The sequence below is a fragment of the Nerophis ophidion genome, linkage group LG29 (assembly GCF_033978795.1).
Source record: "Nerophis ophidion isolate RoL-2023_Sa linkage group LG29, RoL_Noph_v1.0, whole genome shotgun sequence".
NCBI lineage: Eukaryota > Metazoa > Chordata > Actinopteri > Syngnathiformes > Syngnathidae > Nerophis > Nerophis ophidion.
The window spans coordinates 20464424-20481767 of record NC_084639.1 but is presented as its reverse complement, the minus strand read 5'-3'; the positions used below and the strand labels follow the sequence as shown (position 1 = coordinate 20481767).

Sequence of the window (17344 nt, the reverse complement as noted above, 5' to 3'; positions counted from 1 at the left end):
AAGGCAGACTTCTGACCGGGACAATCAGCAAGATAGGATGGAGCTAGACCCTTTGGTATTTTATACTTAAACTTAAGCTTCCTCCACAAGATTTATTCAGGAGGTGACTTGTTTAGTCGGAAAACAGTCATTCTCCGGTTTACCCTTATTGAACCACAGCTCCCCACTCCCGGCAGAACTCATGCAGTCTTTCCTTGTCCCTACTTTCCCCTACGGCGGATTGTCTTGTCGATCAGTACGTGGTTCCGCAGCCGGATTATCTTCTAGCTTCGAGTTGAGAGCAGCGACTCCTACCTTCAGTTCAGTTCTTTTCTGCCTCGTCTCAGCGTGTTAACCCCCGAGGCGGATCGGTCTGCAGAAGGAAGCGACGTGAGTGATGCGACCGTCACTGCGAGTCACCTCACACAATCTACTGATTTCGTCAGATTTGAGCTTACCGGACTGACAGCAGTCTCTAGCCCTCGTTCTCCCACACTCCCTTCTGTGGGTGTGTGGGTGTTTGGGAGTTCTTAGAAGGTAGACTTCTGACCGGGACAATCAGCAAGATAGGCTGGAGCTAGACCCTTTGGTATTTTATACTTAAGCTTAAGCTTCCTCCACAAGATTTATTCAGGAGGTGACTTCTTTAGTTGGAAAACCGTCATTCTCCGGTTTACCCTTATTGAACCACAGCTCCCCACTGCCGGCAGAACTCATGCAGTCTTTCCTTGCCCCTACTTTCCCCCACGGCGGATTGTCTTGTCGATCAGTACGTGGTTCCGCAGCCGGATGATCTCCTAGCTTCCAGTTGAGAGCAGCGACTCCTACCTTCAGTTCAGTTCTTTTCTGCCTCGTCTCAGCGTGTCAACCCCCAAGGCGGATCGGTCTGTTGAGGGAAGCGACGTGAGTGATGCGACCGTCACTGCGAGTCACCTCACACAATCTATTGATTTCGTCAGATTTGAGCTTACCGGACTGATAGCAGTCTCTAGCCCTCGTTCTCCGACACTCCCTTCTGTGGGTGTGTGGGAGTTCTTAGAAGGAAGACTTCTGACCGGGACAATCAGCAAGATAGGATGGAGCTAGACCCTTTGGTATTTTATACTTAAGCTTAAGCTTCTTCCACAAGATTTATTTAGGTTGTGACTTGTTTTGTTGGAAAACCGTCATTCTCCGGTGTACCCTTATTGAACCACAGCTCCCCACTGCCGGCAGAACTCATGCAGTCTTTTCTTGCCCCTACTTTCCCCTACGGCGGATTGTCTTGTCGATCAGTACGTGGTTCCGCGGCCGGATGATCTTCTAGCTTCCAGTTGAGAGCAGCGACTCCTACCTTCAGTTCAGTTCTTTTCTGCCTCGTCTCAGCGTGTTAACCCCCGAGGCGGATCGGTCTGCAGAACGAAGCGACATGAGTGATGCGACCGTCGCTGCGAGTCACCTCACACAATCTATTGATTTCGTCAGATTTGAGCTTACCGGACTGACAGCAGTCTCTAGCCCTCGTTCTCCCACACTCCCTTCTGTGGGAGTGTGGATGTTTGTGGGTGTTTGGGTGTGTGTGTCGTCCACCCATCAATGTGATTCCCAGTGGAGAAAGAAGGCTGTCATGTAGCTAACATGCCACTCAGCCATGGTCCAGGGCATGAGAGATGTTTCCGGACGCTTATGCGGCCGCTCAAGCGCACTCGCAGCTGCTGCACGTGAGTTTCCTCGGCATCTGGAGATCATGTCGAGCATGCAAGCTAATAAACACAACGACATTTAGTGTGGGTGAAGTCAAGCTGGATTGTCTCTCCGTAGATTCGGGTTCTATGGTGACTCTGTCCTGACGTGTGAAGGTGTTTATACTAAATATTCAATCAAAGGCTAGACTCCAGGGAGGGGGTCAAGGAACAAAAAAAGGTCATGGCCACAGCACACACAGACAAGTTACATAGAATCCACAAAACTTGCAACAGAGGGGGAAGGAGTGGGAGCTACAGAGGAATGCTGCAGTTGTATAAGCGGTATGCAGCCGACCATCGCCCCCTCAGGGGAATCAAGCTGCGGAGAAGGCATCGGGTGGGAGCATATCCCCATTGTCCAGGGTGTAGTGTTGTAGTGGTTATAGGCCTGGGGCCGCTTTGCTTCCCTTTTGGCATGCCCCCGAAACACCTCACAGCTAACGTCCTGAAGCCATTTTCACGCTACTTTGATCCGTTGCTTCTGCCCCACCTCACCCATCAGTCTTGAAGATCCGTCCAAACAAACACACCAGAGGTGATATCACTGCTGACAATCCCACTTCTGACACAATTTGTCACAAAAGATGAATGACTTCCACTCAAAGTTACCACTGCCACTAATAGTTAACATGGTAGCTAACTTCCATGCACAAAGTCTTTGAAGGCAGTCTGCGTTAAACTGCCCGACCCCATAGCTAACCATCCCATTTCTGACACCATTTTCGACATAATTCATTATTCTAGCGGTGTAGCGTGCAAGGACGAGAGTGGAAGAATTGTCAAAAGATGGCGCTAACTGTTTTAATGACATTCAGACTTTACTTCTATCCATAACGGAGCAGCATCTCCTCATCCGTGGCTCACTAGTGCGACAACAACCGCCGGAAATGTGTCTCGTGAAAAAACGTCCGACCGGAACTCCAACAACTAAAGTTTTTTAGGTGAATAATGTAAACTCACGACACCGGTATGTGCCATGTGGTGGTGTGGAAGTGTGTCGTGTAGTAGTGGTGTGGAAGTGTGTCGTGTAGTAGTGGTGTGGAAGTGTGTCGTGTAGTAGTGGTGTGGAAGTGTGTCGTGTAGTAGTGGTGTGGAAGTGTGTCACGTAGTAGTGGTGTGGAAGTGTGTCGTGTAGTAGTGGTGTGGAAGTGTGTCGTGTAGTAGTGGTGTGGAAGTGTGTCACGTAGTAGTGGTGTGGAAGTGTGTCGTGTAGTAGTGGTGTGGAAGTGTGTCGTGTAGTAGTGGTGTGGAAGTGTGTCATGTAGTAGTGGTGTGGAAGTGTGAATAGTAGTGGTGTGGAAGTGTGTTGTGTAGTAGTGGTGTGGAAGTCTGTAGTAGTTGTGTGGAAGTGTGTGTATAGCAGTGGTGTGGAAGTGTGTTGTGTAGTTGTGGTGTGGAAGTCTGTAGTAGTTGTGTGGAAGTGTGTGTATAGCAGTGGTGTGGAAGTCTGTAGTGGTGGTGTGGAAGTGTGTGTATAGCAGTGGTGTGCAAGTCTGTAGTGGTGGTGTGGAAGTGTGAATAGTAGTGGTGTGGAAGTGTGTTGTGTAGTTGTGGTGTGGAAGTCTGTAGTAGTGGTGTGGAAGTGTGTTGTGTAGTTGTGGTGTGGAAGTCTGTAGTATTGGTGTGGAAGTGTGTGTATAGCACTGGTGTGGAAGTCTGTAGTGGTGGTGTGGAAGTGTGTGTATAGTAGTGGTGTGCAAGTCTGTAGTGGTGGTGTGGAAGTGTGAATAGTAGTGGTGTGGAAGCGTGTTGTGTAGTTGTGGTGTGGAAGTCTGTAGTAGTGGTGTGGAAGTGTGTGTATAGCAGTGGTGTGGAAGTCTGTAGTGGTGGTGTGGAAGTTTGTGTATAGCAGTGGTGTGGAAGTCTGTAGTGGTGGTGTGGAAGTGTGAATAGTAGTGGTGTGGAAGTGTGTTGTGTAGTTGTGGTGTGGAAGTCTGTAGTAGTGGTGTGGAAGTGTGTGTATAGCAGTGGTGTGGAAGTCTGTAGTGGTGGTGTGGAAGTGTGTATAGTGGTGGTGTGGAAGTGTGTATAGTAGTGGTGTGGAAGTGTGTTGTGTAGTTGTGGTGTGGAAGTCTGTAGTGGTGGTGTGGAAGTGTGTCGAGTAGTAGTGGTGTGGAAGTGTGTATAGTGGTGGTGTGGAAGTGTATATAGTAGTGGTGTGGAAGTGTGTCGAGTAGTAGTGGTGTGGAAGTGTGCCATGTGGTGGTGTGGAAGTGTGTCGTGTAGTAGTGGTGTGGAAGTGTGTCAATTGGAAGTGTGTTGTGTAGTGGTGTGGAAGTGTGTCATGTAGTAGTGGTGTGGAAGTGTGTCAATTGGAAGTGTGTTGTGTAGTGGTGTGGAAGTGTGTTGTGTAGTAGTGGTGTGGAAGTGTGTTGTGTAGTGGTGTGGAAGTGTGTCGCGTAGTAGTGGTGTGGAAGTGTGTTGTGTAGTGGTGTGGAAGTGTGTCGTGTAGTAGTGGTGTGGAAGTGTGTTGTTTGGAAGTGTGTCGTGTAGTGGTGTGGAAATGTGCCGTGTGGAAGTGCGGATAGTAGTGGTGTGGAAGTGTGTCAATTGGAAGTGTGTCGTGTAGTAGTGGTGTGGAAATGTGTGGTGTGGTGGTGTGGAAGTGTGTTGTGTAGTAGTGGTGTGGAAGTGTGTCGTGCAGTGGTGTGGAAGTGTGTTGTTTGGAAGTGTGTCGTGTAGTAGTGGTGTGGAAATGTGCTATGTGGTGGTGTGGAAGTGTGTTGTGTAGTAGTGGTGTGGAAGTGTGTAGTAGTGGTGTGGAAGTGTGTATAGTAGTGGTGTGGAAGTGTGTGTAGTAGTGCTGTGGAAGTGTATGTAGTAGTGGTGTGGAAGTGTGTTGTGTAGTTGTGGTGTGGAAGTGTGTGTAGTAGTGGTGTGGAAGTGTATGTAGTAGTGGTGTGGAAGTGTGTTGTGTAGTTGTGGTGTGGAAGTGTGTGTAGTAGTGGTGTGGAAGTGTATGTAGTAGTGGTGTGGAAGTGTGTTGTGTAGTAGTGGTGTGGAAGTGTATGTAGTAGTGGTGTGGAAGTGTGTTGTGTAGTTGTGGTGTAGAAGTGTGTGTAGTAGTGGTGTGGAAGTGTATGTAGTAGTGGTGTGGAAGTGTGTTGTGTAGTAGTGGTGTGGAAGTGTATGTAGTAGTGGTGTGGAAGTGTGTGTGTAGCAGTGGTGTGGAAGTGTATGTAGTAGTGGTGTGGAAGTGTGTTGTGTAGTAGTGGTGTGGAAGTGTGTGGTGTGGAAGTGTGTTGTGTAGTAGTGGTGTGGAAGTCTATGTAGTAGTGGTGTGGAAGTGTGTTGTGTAGTAGTGGTGTGGAAGTGTATGTAGTAGTGGTGTGGAAGTGTGTTGTGTAGTAGTGGTGTGGAAGTGTATGTAGTAGTGGTGTGGAAGTGTGTGTGTAGTAGTGGTGTGGAAGTGTGTTGTGTAGTAGTGGTGTGGAAGTGTATGTAGTAGTGGTGTGGAAGTGTGTTGTGTAGTAGTGGTGTGGAAATGTGTGGTGTGGTGGTGTGGAAGTGTGTTGTGTAGTAGTGGTGTGGAAGTGTGTCGTGCAGTGGTGTGGAAGTGTGTTGTTTGGAAGTGTGTCGTGTAGTAGTGGTGTGGAAATGTGCTATGTGGTGGTGTGGAAGTGTGTTGTGTAGTAGTGGTGTGGAAGTGTGTAGTAGTGGTGTGGAAGTGTGTATAGTAGTGGTGTGGAAGTGTGTGTAGTAGTGCTGTGGAAGTGTATGTAGTAGTGGTGTGGAAGTGTGTTGTGTAGTTGTGGTGTGGAAGTGTGTGTAGTAGTGGTGTGGAAGTGTATGTAGTAGTGGTGTGGAAGTGTGTTGTGTAGTTGTGGTGTGGAAGTGTGTGTAGTAGTGGTGTGGAAGTGTATGTAGTAGTGGTGTGGAAGTGTGTTGTGTAGTAGTGGTGTGGAAGTGTATGTAGTAGTGGTGTGGAAGTGTGTTGTGTAGTTGTGGTGTGGAAGTGTGTGTAGTAGTGGTGTGGAAGTGTATGTAGTAGTGGTGTGGAAGTGTGTTGTGTAGTAGTGGTGTGGAAGTGTATGTAGTAGTGGTGTGGAAGTGTGTGTGTAGCAGTGGTGTGGAAGTGTATGTAGTAGTGGTGTGGAAGTGTGTTGTGTAGTAGTGGTGTGGAAGTGTGTGGTGTGGAAGTGTGTTGTGTAGTAGTGGTGTGGAAGTGTATGTAGTAGTGGTGTGGAAGTGTGTTGTGTAGTAGTGGTGTGGAAGTGTATGTAGTAGTGGTGTGGAAGTGTGTGTGTAGCAGTGGTGTGGAAGTGTATGTAGTAGTGGTGTGGAAGTGTGTTGTGTAGTTGTGGTGTGGAAGTGTGTGTAGTAGTGGTGTGGAAGTGTATGTAGTAGTGGTGTGGAAGTGTGTTGTGTAGTAGTGGTGTGGAAGTGTATGTAGTAGTGGTGTGGAAGTGTGTGTGTAGCAGTGGTGTGGAAGTGTATGTAGTAGTGGTGTGGAAGTGTGTGTGTAGCAGTGGTGTGGAAGTGTATGTAGTAGTGGTGTGGAAGTGTGTTGTGTAGTAGTGGTGTGGAAGTGTGTGGTGTGGAAGTGTGTTGTGTAGTAGTGGTGTGGAAGTGTATGTAGTAGTGGTGTGGAAGTGTGTTGTGTAGTAGTGGTGTGGAAGTGTATGTAGTAGTGGTGTGGAAGTGTGTTGTGTAGTAGTGGTGTGGAAGTGTATGTAGTAGTGGTGTGGAAGTGTGTTGTGTAGTAGTGGTGTGGAAGTGTATGTAGTAGTGGTGTGGAAGTGTGTTGTGTAGTAGTGGTGTGGAAATGTGTGGTGTGATGGTGTGGAAGTGTGTTGTGTAGTAGTGGTGTGGAAGTGTGTCGTGCAGTGGTGTGGAAGTGTGTTGTTTGGAAGTGTGTCGTGTAGTAGTGGTGTGGAAATGTGCTATGTGGTGGTGTGGAAGTGTGTTGTGTAGTAGTGGTGTGGAAGTGTGTAGTAGTGGTGTGGAAGTGTGTATAGTAGTGGTGTGGAAGTGTGTGTAGTAGTGGTGTGGAAGTGTATGTAGTAGTGGTGTGGAAGTGTGTTGTGTAGTTGTGGTGTGGAAGTGTGTGTAGTAGTGGTGTGGAAGTGTATGTAGTAGTGGTGTGGAAGTGTGTTGTGTAGTTGTGGTGTGGAAGTGTGTGTAGTAGTGGTGTGGAAGTGTATGTAGTAGTGGTGTGGAAGTGTGTTGTGTAGTAGTGGTGTGGAAGTGTATGTAGTAGTGGTGTGGAAGTGTGTTGTGTAGTTGTGGTGTGGAAGTGTGTGTAGTAGTGGTGTGGAAGTGTATGTAGTAGTGGTGTGGAAGTGTGTTGTGTAGTTGTGGTGTGGAAGTGTGTGTAGTAGTGGTGTGGAAGTGTATGTAGTAGTGGTGTGGAAGTGTGTGTGTAGCAGTGGTGTGGAAGTGTATGTAGTAGTGGTGTGGAAGTGTGTTGTGTAGTAGTGGTGTGGAAGTGTATGTAGTAGTGGTGTGGAAGTGTGTTGTGTAGTAGTGGTGTGGAAGTGTATGTAGTAGTGGTGTGGAAGTGTGTTGTGTAGTAGTGGTGTGGAAGTGTATGTAGTAGTGGTGTGGAAGTGTGTTGTGTAGTAGTGGTGTGGAAGTGTATGTAGTAGTGGTGTGGAAGTGTGTGTGTAGTAGTGGTGTGGAAGTGTGTTGTGTAGTAGTGGTGTGGAAGTGTATGTAGTAGTGGTGTGGAAGTGTGTTGTGTAGTAGTGGTGTGGAAGTGTATGTAGTAGTGGTGTGGAAGTGTGTGTGTAGTAGTGGTGTGGAAGTGTGTGGTGTGGAAGTGTGTGTTGTGTAGTAGTAGTGTTGTGTAGTAGTGTTGTGTAGTAGTGGTGTGGAAGTGTGTCTTACTTACATATTTATTTTCCTACTCTGCTCACTAAGCCTGTTAGCACGGAGCTTAGTGTTTGGCTGCTAGTACTGTCTCATCAACACTTGCTCTCCCTCTCTCTCCTTGCTCATGTTCATGTGTTCATGTGTTCATGTTCATGTGTTCATGTTCATGTGTTAATGTTCATGTGTTCATGTCCACATGTCCTTCCTCACCTTGCTGCCGCTCTTCATCCCCGCCTCAGCTTGTTCCACATCTTCCTTCCTCTTCTTCACTTTCTGCCTTTGGAGCGGATCAAGTTCAGTCCTTAAACCTGTTTACATATTTATTTAGTCAAACTACACATAGTTACTTATTTATTTAGTCAAACTACACATAGTTACTTATTTATTTAGTCAAACTACACATAGTTACTTATTTATTTAGTCAAACTACACATAGTTACTTATTTATTTAGTCAAACTACACATAGTTACTTATTTATTTAGTCAAACTACACATAGTTACTTATTTATTTAGTCAAACTACACATAGTTACTTATTTATTTAGTCAAACTACACAGAGTTACATATTTATTTAGTCAAACTACACATAGTTACATATTTATTTAGTCAAACTACACAGAGTTACTTATTTATTTAGTCAAACTACACATAGTTACATATTTATTTAGTCAAACTACACATAGTTACTTATTTATTTAGTCAAACTACACATAGTTACTTATTTATTTAGTCAAACTACACAGAGTTACATATTTATTTAGTCAAACTACACATAGTTACATATTTATTTAGTCAAACTACACATAGTTACTTATTTATTTAGTCAAACTACACATAGTTACTTATTTATTTAGTCAAACTACACAGAGTTACATATTTATTTAGTCAAACTACACATAGTTACATATTTATTTAGTCAAACTACACATAGTTACATATTTATTTAGTCAAACTACACATAGTTACATATTTATTTAGTCAAACTACACATAGTTACATATTTATTTAGTCAAACTACACATAGTTACATATTTATTTAGTCAAACTACACATAGTTACTTATTTATTTAGTCAAACTACACACAGTTACATAGCCTGTTCAGGAATTGTTTGCTCGACTTCAACAATTCTAAAAAAATTCCTGGATTTTCCATAATTCCTTTTTTTTTTTTTTTTGCATTTTTCCCATTAAAAATGAATTGGCCATTTTTCAACACATTCAACTCATCCTGGACATAACAAACTACCATCTTTCCACATTCAACACATTTCTAGGAATTCCCGTTATTTTGTGAACTTATTTCCACCCTTCTTAAGTTGACATTTTTCAACCCATTTCAACCGTCCCACCGTCAAAACACTCCTCATATTCAGGACAACAACCAAGTTGATAAAGAAACTAGAAAAATTCCCGGTTTTCCTGAAATTATAGGAATTTTTCAATTAAAAAACTGTTACAACTTCAACATTTCATGACCGATTTAAACAATTCCAACACCAACCAATTCAGCTAATTCAGGACATCCATTCATCCATTCCTTTTCTACCGCTTGTCCCCTTAGGGCGGAAGGTGCGTACACCCTGGACAAATCGCCATCTCATCACAGGGCCGACACAGATTAAGCAATGCCAGCTAAAATGTATCCGAGAGCCAGGCGCAGTCATCAAAAAGAGCCACATCTGGCTCTAGAGCCATAGGTTCCCTACCCCTGCACTACACCGACAGGGAATCAAATCCTGCAGTGCCGGACGTGTCCCCCTGCTTGAGCCAGTGCATGTCCAGGCCCGTCTGAATTTTTGCCAGAGAGCACATGTGGTCAGATGAAAGCAGAATATAACTTTTTGGTATATACTCAACTCCTCGTGTTTGGAGGAAGAAGAATACTGAGTTGCATCCCAGGAACACCATACCTACTGTGAAGCATGGGGGTGGATACATCATGCTTTGGGGCTGTTTTTCTGCTAAGAGGACAGGAGGAATGATCCGTGTTAAGGAAAGAATGAATGGGGCCATTTATTGTGAGATTTTGAGCCAAAACCTCCTTCCATCAGTGAGAGGTTTGAATGGTTGACCAAATACTTATTTTCCACCATAATTTACAAATAATCTCTTTAAAATTCTTAGATTTTTTTTCCACATTCTGTCTCTCACAGTTGAAGTGTACCTATGATGAAAATTACAGACGTCTGTCATCATTTTAAGTGGGAGAACTTGCACAATCGCCGGCTGACTAAATACTTTTTTTGTGTATATAAATAACTTTATTAACATCCATCCATCCATTTTCTACCGCTTATTCCCTTTCGGGGTCGATTTTTTTTGTAAATTGAGGAAGTCAGGATTATTTGCAACACCCATCCATCCACTTCCTACCGCTTGTCCCTCTCGGGGTCGGTTTGGTCCATCCGTGACTCGTCGGCTTCGTAGTGCACGGTGTTTTTCTGAAGCACGATACTGATAAAGCACGCTGCTGAGGTCACACGCCCCACTCTTTGGGGGAAAAACCGGTGTACTGAAACCCAAACGGGGTAATCCCCGAGCCAGAATGGGAGTTAATAGTGTAAGGAGAGACACAAAATAAAGCTAAAAGATGACGACTCGGCTTTTATCCGACTGCCCTCCTCCGCCCCGATCACATGACAACGCACAATAAAAGACGACAAAAGGCACATAAAAGTCGACCTGGAAAAGTGAAACACGGCACGCTGACCTTTTTGTTCACTTCTCAGATAGAAGGGGGGGGGTTTTGTGTGACCCCCCACCCCCTAGGGACTTGAAGCCTGGGACCCACATCACTTTATCTGGTCTGCAAACCCATTTATTGACACATGATATGTGTCAATAACTTCATATTTTCTCACTAAATGTCATGGATTTCATCAATTTTGACAGAAAAAAATATATTTACTGCTTTTAATTGCATACCTTTTAAACTTAATACTATCCAATATTTCAGCAAGTACGAAAAAATTGAGGCAGCTCACTGGTAAGTGCTGCTATTTATAGAACCGACTCAATACCTTCATAGTTTCTCACTAAATGTCATGGATTTGATTCATTTTGACCGAAAAAAATATATGTACTGCTTTTAATTGCATAACTTTTAAACGTAATACCATCCAATATTTCAGCAAATATTTAAAAAATTGAGGCAGCTCACTGGTAAGTGCTGCTATTTATAGAACCGACTCAATACCTTCATATTTTCTCACTAAATGTCATGGATTTGATTCATTTTGACCGAAAAAAATATATGTACTGCTTTTAATTGCATAACTTTTAAACGTAATACTATCCAATATTTCAGCAAATATTAAAAAATTGAGGCAGCTCACTGGTAAGTGCTGCTATTTATAGGACCGACTCAATACCTTCATATTTTCTCACTAAATGTCATGGATTTGATTCATTTTGACGGAAAAAAATATATGTACTGCTCTTAATTGCATAACTTTTAAACTTAATACTATCCAATATTTCAGCAATATTTAAAAAATTGAGGCAGCTCACTGGTAAGTGCTGCTATTTATAGAACAGGCCAGCGGGCGACTTAATACCTTCATATTTTCTCACTAAATGTCATGGATTTGATGAATTTTGACAGAAAAAAATATATGTACTGCTTTTAATTGCATACCTTTTAAACAGAATATTATCCAATATTTCAGTAAGTATAAAAAAATTGAGGCAGCTCACTGGTATCTGATCGATACCTAAATGTGTGGTATCATCCCAAACTAATGTCAAGTATCAAAGAAGAGAAGAATAAGTGAATAGTACATTTTAACAGAAGTGTAGATAGAACATGTTCAAACAGAAAATAAGTATATATTAACAGTAAATGAACAAGTGGATTAATAATCATTTTTTTACAGTTTGTCCCTCCTAATGAAGACAAAATTTGCCCCCCGGAGACAAATAAAATATTTTTTTTTATTTTACTGTTTTTCATTACTACCATTGCAAGCAGCCCATATTATTATTGCTCATACTTGAAACTTTACTATAGTTCTTCTCTCTTATTCTGCCACGAATAATACCAGACCAACTGGCCAATGTACACTTTCCCAAGTTCCGAACCTAATTCCTGGAAATTCAAACTCTTCAACATTCAAACCATTCCAACATTCAACCTATTCTTACATTCCGTCCGCAAAAAAATTATGTCCGGGTGTTGTTGATAAATGGCTGTGGCTTTGCATAGTAGAGTTTTAACTTGCACTTACAGATGTAGTGACCAACTGTAGTTACTGACGGGGGTTTTCTGAAGTTTTCCTGAGCCCATGTGGTGATATCCTTTACACACTGATGTGGCTTTTTGACGCAGTACCGCCTGAGGGGTCCAAAGTGCGTAATATCATGGCTTACGTGCAATGATTTTTCCAGATTCTCTGAATTTTTTTATGTTTTTACTGTAAATTGGAAGACAGTACTTTTTTTTTTTTGCCTACGGTAGAAAAACTGTCAGAGTTGCCAGAATAAAAAAGATAAAAAAAATACTTTTACAGTTTTTCAATGAACAATATCATGTTGGAAAAAAACAATGTCCATTTAAAAGTAAAATTCTGGCAACTAAGCTGCCAGCTTTTTTCCATACTGAACATCAAATTCCCCCCCGGAGACGAATAAAATATTAAAAATAAATAAATAAATACATATAAAAATGTACTGTAGCCTAAATCTTGACATGTTGAATTGTTGTATTTATCGTCGTTTAGTAGTTTTTTGCAAAGAAGGTTTTTTCCTTCCTTGTGGGGGCAGAACAGAGAAAAAATTGAGAAGCACTGACTTACTGTAACCATGACGACCATCAGTTATCCTCTTTGTGTAGCAAATAGTAGCACACACTAGGCCGTCTATGTACACTATGTGTCATTAACTGTATCATTATTATGAACATATGTCATTATTGTATCATTATTATGAATATATGTCATTATTGCATTATTATTAACAAATGTCGTTATTAGTATCATTAATATGAACAAATGTCAATAGGTGTATCAGTACTATGAACATTCGTCATTACTTTATCATCATGAACATGTATCGTTCATTGTATCATTATTATGAACATATGTAATTATTGTCTCATTATTATGAACACACCTGTATGTCATTATTGTATCATTATTATGAACATATGTAATTATTAGTATAATCATTATGAACATATGTCAATAAGTGTTTCATTATCATTAACATATGTCATTATTAGTTCCATTATTATGGACATATGTCATTATTTATATCATTATGAACATATGTCATTATTAATGTCATTATTATGAACATATGTCAATAAGTGTATCAATATGATGAACATATGTCATTGTATCATTATTATGAACACATGTCATTAATGCATCATTATTATGAACATATATCATTATGGTATCAGTAATATGAACATATGTCATTATTGTATCAGTACTATAAACATATGTCATTATGGTATCATTATTATAAACATATGTCATTATTAGTATCATTATTATGAACATATGTCATTATGGTATCATTATTATAAACATATGTCATTATTAGTATCATTATTATGAACATATGTCAATAGGTGTATCAGTACTATGGACATATGTCATTTTTGTATCATTATGAACATATGTCATTAAGTTTATCAGTACTATGAACATATGTCATTATTAGTATTATTATCATGAACCTATGTCATTATTGTATCAGTATTATGAACATGTGTCTCTATTGTATCATTATTATGAACATATGTAATTATCGTATTGGTATTATGAACATTTGTCATTCATGTATCAGTACTATGAACATATGTCATTATTAGTATCATTATTATAAACATATGTCAATAGGTGTATCAGTACTATGAACATATGTCATTATTGTATCATTAATATGAACATATGTCATTATGTTTATCAGTACTATGAACATATGTCATTATTAGTATTATTATCATGAACATATGTCATTATTGTATAAGTATTATGAACATGTGTCTCTATTGTATCATTATTATGAACATATGTAATTATCGTATCGGTATTATGAACATTTGCCATTCATGTATCAGTACTATGAACATATGTCATTATTAGTATCATTATTATGAACATATGCATTTAAGTGTAAGTATTATGAATATATGTATTTGTATCATTATTATGAACATATGTTATTATTGTATCATTATTATGAACATATGTTATTATTGTATCATTATTATGAACATATGTCATTATTATATGATTATTATGAACATATGTTACTGTATCATTATGAATGTGTGTCATTCATTGTATCATTATTATGAACATATGTCAAGTGCACCAATACTATGAACATATGTCAATAGGTGTATCATTACAATGAACATATGTCATTGTATCATTATTATGAACATGTCAGTATTATGAACATATGTCACTAAATGTATCATTATTATAAACAAATGTCATTATTGCATCAATATTATGAACATATGTCACTAAGTGTATAATTAATATGAACATATTTTATTAATTTGATCATTATCATGAACATGTCATTATTTTATCAGTATTATGAATAATCAATAATTGTCTATTTATATGTCATTAATTGTATTATTAGTATGAACATATGTCATTATTGTATCATTATTATGAACATACTGTATGTCATTATCGTATCATTATTATGAACATATGTCATTAAGTGTATCACATTATTATGAACATATGTCATTATTGTATCATTATTATGAACATATATCACTAAATGTATCATTATGAACATATGTCATTAATTGTATCATTATTATGAACATATGTCACTAAGTGTATCACATTATTATGAACATATGTCACTAAATGTATCATTATTATGAACATATGTCACTAAGTGTATCATTATTATGAACGTATGCCATTATTGTATCAGTATTATGAACACATGTCATTATTATAGCATTATTATGAACATATGTCAAGAAGTGTATCATTATTATGAACATATGTCATTATTGTATCATTATTATGAACATATGTCATTGTTGTATCATTATTATGAACATATGTCAATATTGTATCATTATTATGAACATATGTCATTATTGTATCATTATTATGAACATATGTCATTATTGTATCATTATTATGAACGTCTGCCATTATAGTATTATTATTATGAACATATGTCATTATCGTATCATTATGAACATATGTCACTAAATGTATCATCATTATGAACATATGTCATTATCGTATCATTATTATGAACACATGTCATTATTGTACTATTATTATGAAGTAATGTGCTCCAACAATAAATTCCACGGCTTTGTTGTCCTGCAGATCTCCTGGTCAGACTGGCCAAGGACAAGTTGGAAGTCTTTGAGACCGAGTACCAGGAGGTGAGTCTGGTCCACATTTCACATTCTAGACACAAATAGAAAGTGTTTGTGTGTGTGTGTGTGTGTGTGTGTGTGTGTGTTGTGTGTGTGTGTGTGTGTGTGTGTGTGTGTGTGTGTGTGTGTGTCCGAATAAAGACACAGATAATAGACAGCCCTCATATTACATAGATATTCGGAATATTACACAATACAATAGAATGCTTCACTATCAAACACACCATCAGCAGCTTCTTCATATTTACATTCTTCTTCAGTATGGTGCAAACGATCAGTGCTACGCTACCAAGTTAGCTAACTACACTGTTTTTTTCTGATGATTTCTTTATTTAATTCTATGAACATCTGTGGGGGGGCGGGGTCTCTGAATGTAGCCCACATGAACAGTGATGATACTGTCGGGGGGGAATAGTGGTCACCCTAAAGCAGAGTGTAATGCACAGAGAGTAGGGCTCGGTGATAAAACGATATCAATATACTGTGTATCGGCGTCGACACGTGATCGATATCAGTATTAAAAATAATTTCATACTAATTAATCATACTTTCCAAACATTTTTTTTTTCAAAATACAGAAATAAATACTTGTTTGACTTATGATGTCAAATAAAGTTATCATTTAAATTGTAATGTGTATATATATATATATATATATATATATATATATATATATATATATATATATATATATATATATATATATATATATATATATATATATATATATATATATACACATATATATATATATATATATGTATATATGTATATCAAATGGAACATTTACAGTGGTTTTATTCTTTTTAACAGTAAAATTCTGTCGACTAAGCTACCAGTTGTTTTTACTGTAAAATATGTGGTTTATTTTTACGGTGTCTTACTGTAAATTAATTAAAGTTAAAAAAAATTGCTGTAAAATAAACACAAAAAACAAACATATGTAATATTACTGTATTAGTTTATGTTGTAAAAACACTGTATTTTGTTACAGTAACATTCTGCTGACTCTGTTTTTACTGTAAAATCTACAGATATTAGTGCTTATTAGTAGTTACTAGTAGTTTTTTTGTGCTTACTAGTACTTACCAGGGATTATTTGTGGTTCCTAGTGCTTATTAGTGGTTACTAGTAGTTTTCTTAGTGCTTACTAGTACTTATCAGTGCTTATTCATGGTTACTAGTGCTTACTAGTGGTTACTAGAAGTTATTCGTGTTTACTAGTACTTACCCGGGCTTATTTGTGGTTCCTAATGCTTATTAGTAGTTACTAGTAGTTTTCTTAGTGCTTACTACTACTTGTCAGTGCTTATTCATGGTTACTAGTGCCTATTAGTGGTTACTAGTAGTTATTAGTGCTTACTAATAACTACTAGTAACCATTCGTGGTTACTAGTGCTTATTAGTGGTTACTACTAGTTATTAGTGCTTACTAGTACTTATCAGTGCTTATTCATGGTTACTAGTGCTTACTAGTGGTTACTAGTAGTTATTAGTGTTTACTAGTACTTATCAGTGCTTATTTGTGGTTACTAGTGCTTATTATTGGTTACTAGTAGTCGTTAGTGCTTACTAGTATTTATTAATGCTTAATTGTGGTTACTAGTACTTATTAGTGGTTACTATTAGTTATTAGTGCTTACTAGTACTTATCAGTGCTTATTTGTGGTTATTAGTGCTTACTAATAGTTACTAGTAGTTTTTTTAGTGCTAATAAGTATCAGTGCTTATTCATGGTTACTACTGCTTATCAGTGGTTACTAGTAGTTATTAGTGCTTACTAGTACCTGTCAGTGCTTATTTGTGGTTACTAGTGCTTATTAGTGGTTACTAGTATTTATTAGTGCTTACTAGTACTTATCAGTGCATATTTGTGGTTACTAGTGCCTATTAGTGGTTACTAGTAGTTATTAGTGCTTATTCATGGTTACTAGTACTTATTCATGGTTACTAGTATTTATTAGTGCTTACTAGTACTTATCAGTGCATATTTGTGGTTACTAGTGCCTGTTAGTGGTTACTAGTAGTTATTAGTGCTTACTAGTACTTATCAGTGCGTATTTGTGGTTAGTAGTGCTTAATTGTGGTTACTAGTAGTTATTAATGCTTACTAGCAAAAAACAGTGCTTATGTGTGGTTACTAGTGCCTATTAGTGGTTACTAGTAGTTATTAGTGCTTACTAGTACTTATCAGTGCTTATCTGTTGTTCCTAGTGCGTATTAGTAGTTACTTGTAGTTTTCTTAGCCCCTACTAGTAATTATCAGTGCTTATTTGTGGTTACTAGTAGCTATTAGTGCTTACTAGTACTTATCAGTGATTATTTGTGTTTACTTGTGCTTAGTTGTGGTTACTAGTAGTTATTAGTGCTTACTAGTACTTATCAGTGCTTATTTGTGTTTACTTGTGCTTAGTTGTGGTTACTAGTAGTTATTAGTGCTTACT

General features: G+C 38.7%; 1 protein-coding gene across 11 annotated transcripts in view; it reads left to right on the top strand.

Annotated features, from left to right (window-relative positions):
• The window catches only part of prom1a (prominin 1a), a 212905-nt gene that overhangs the window by 38977 nt on the left and 156584 nt on the right, over positions 1-17344 (top strand). For all 11 annotated transcript variants that reach the window (XM_061891624.1, XM_061891621.1, XM_061891631.1 and 8 more), the window contains exon 2: positions 14848-14906. In XM_061891624.1, the coding sequence (XP_061747608.1) occupies positions 14848-14906 (59 nt within the window). The remainder of the gene's footprint in view (positions 1-14847; positions 14907-17344) is intronic.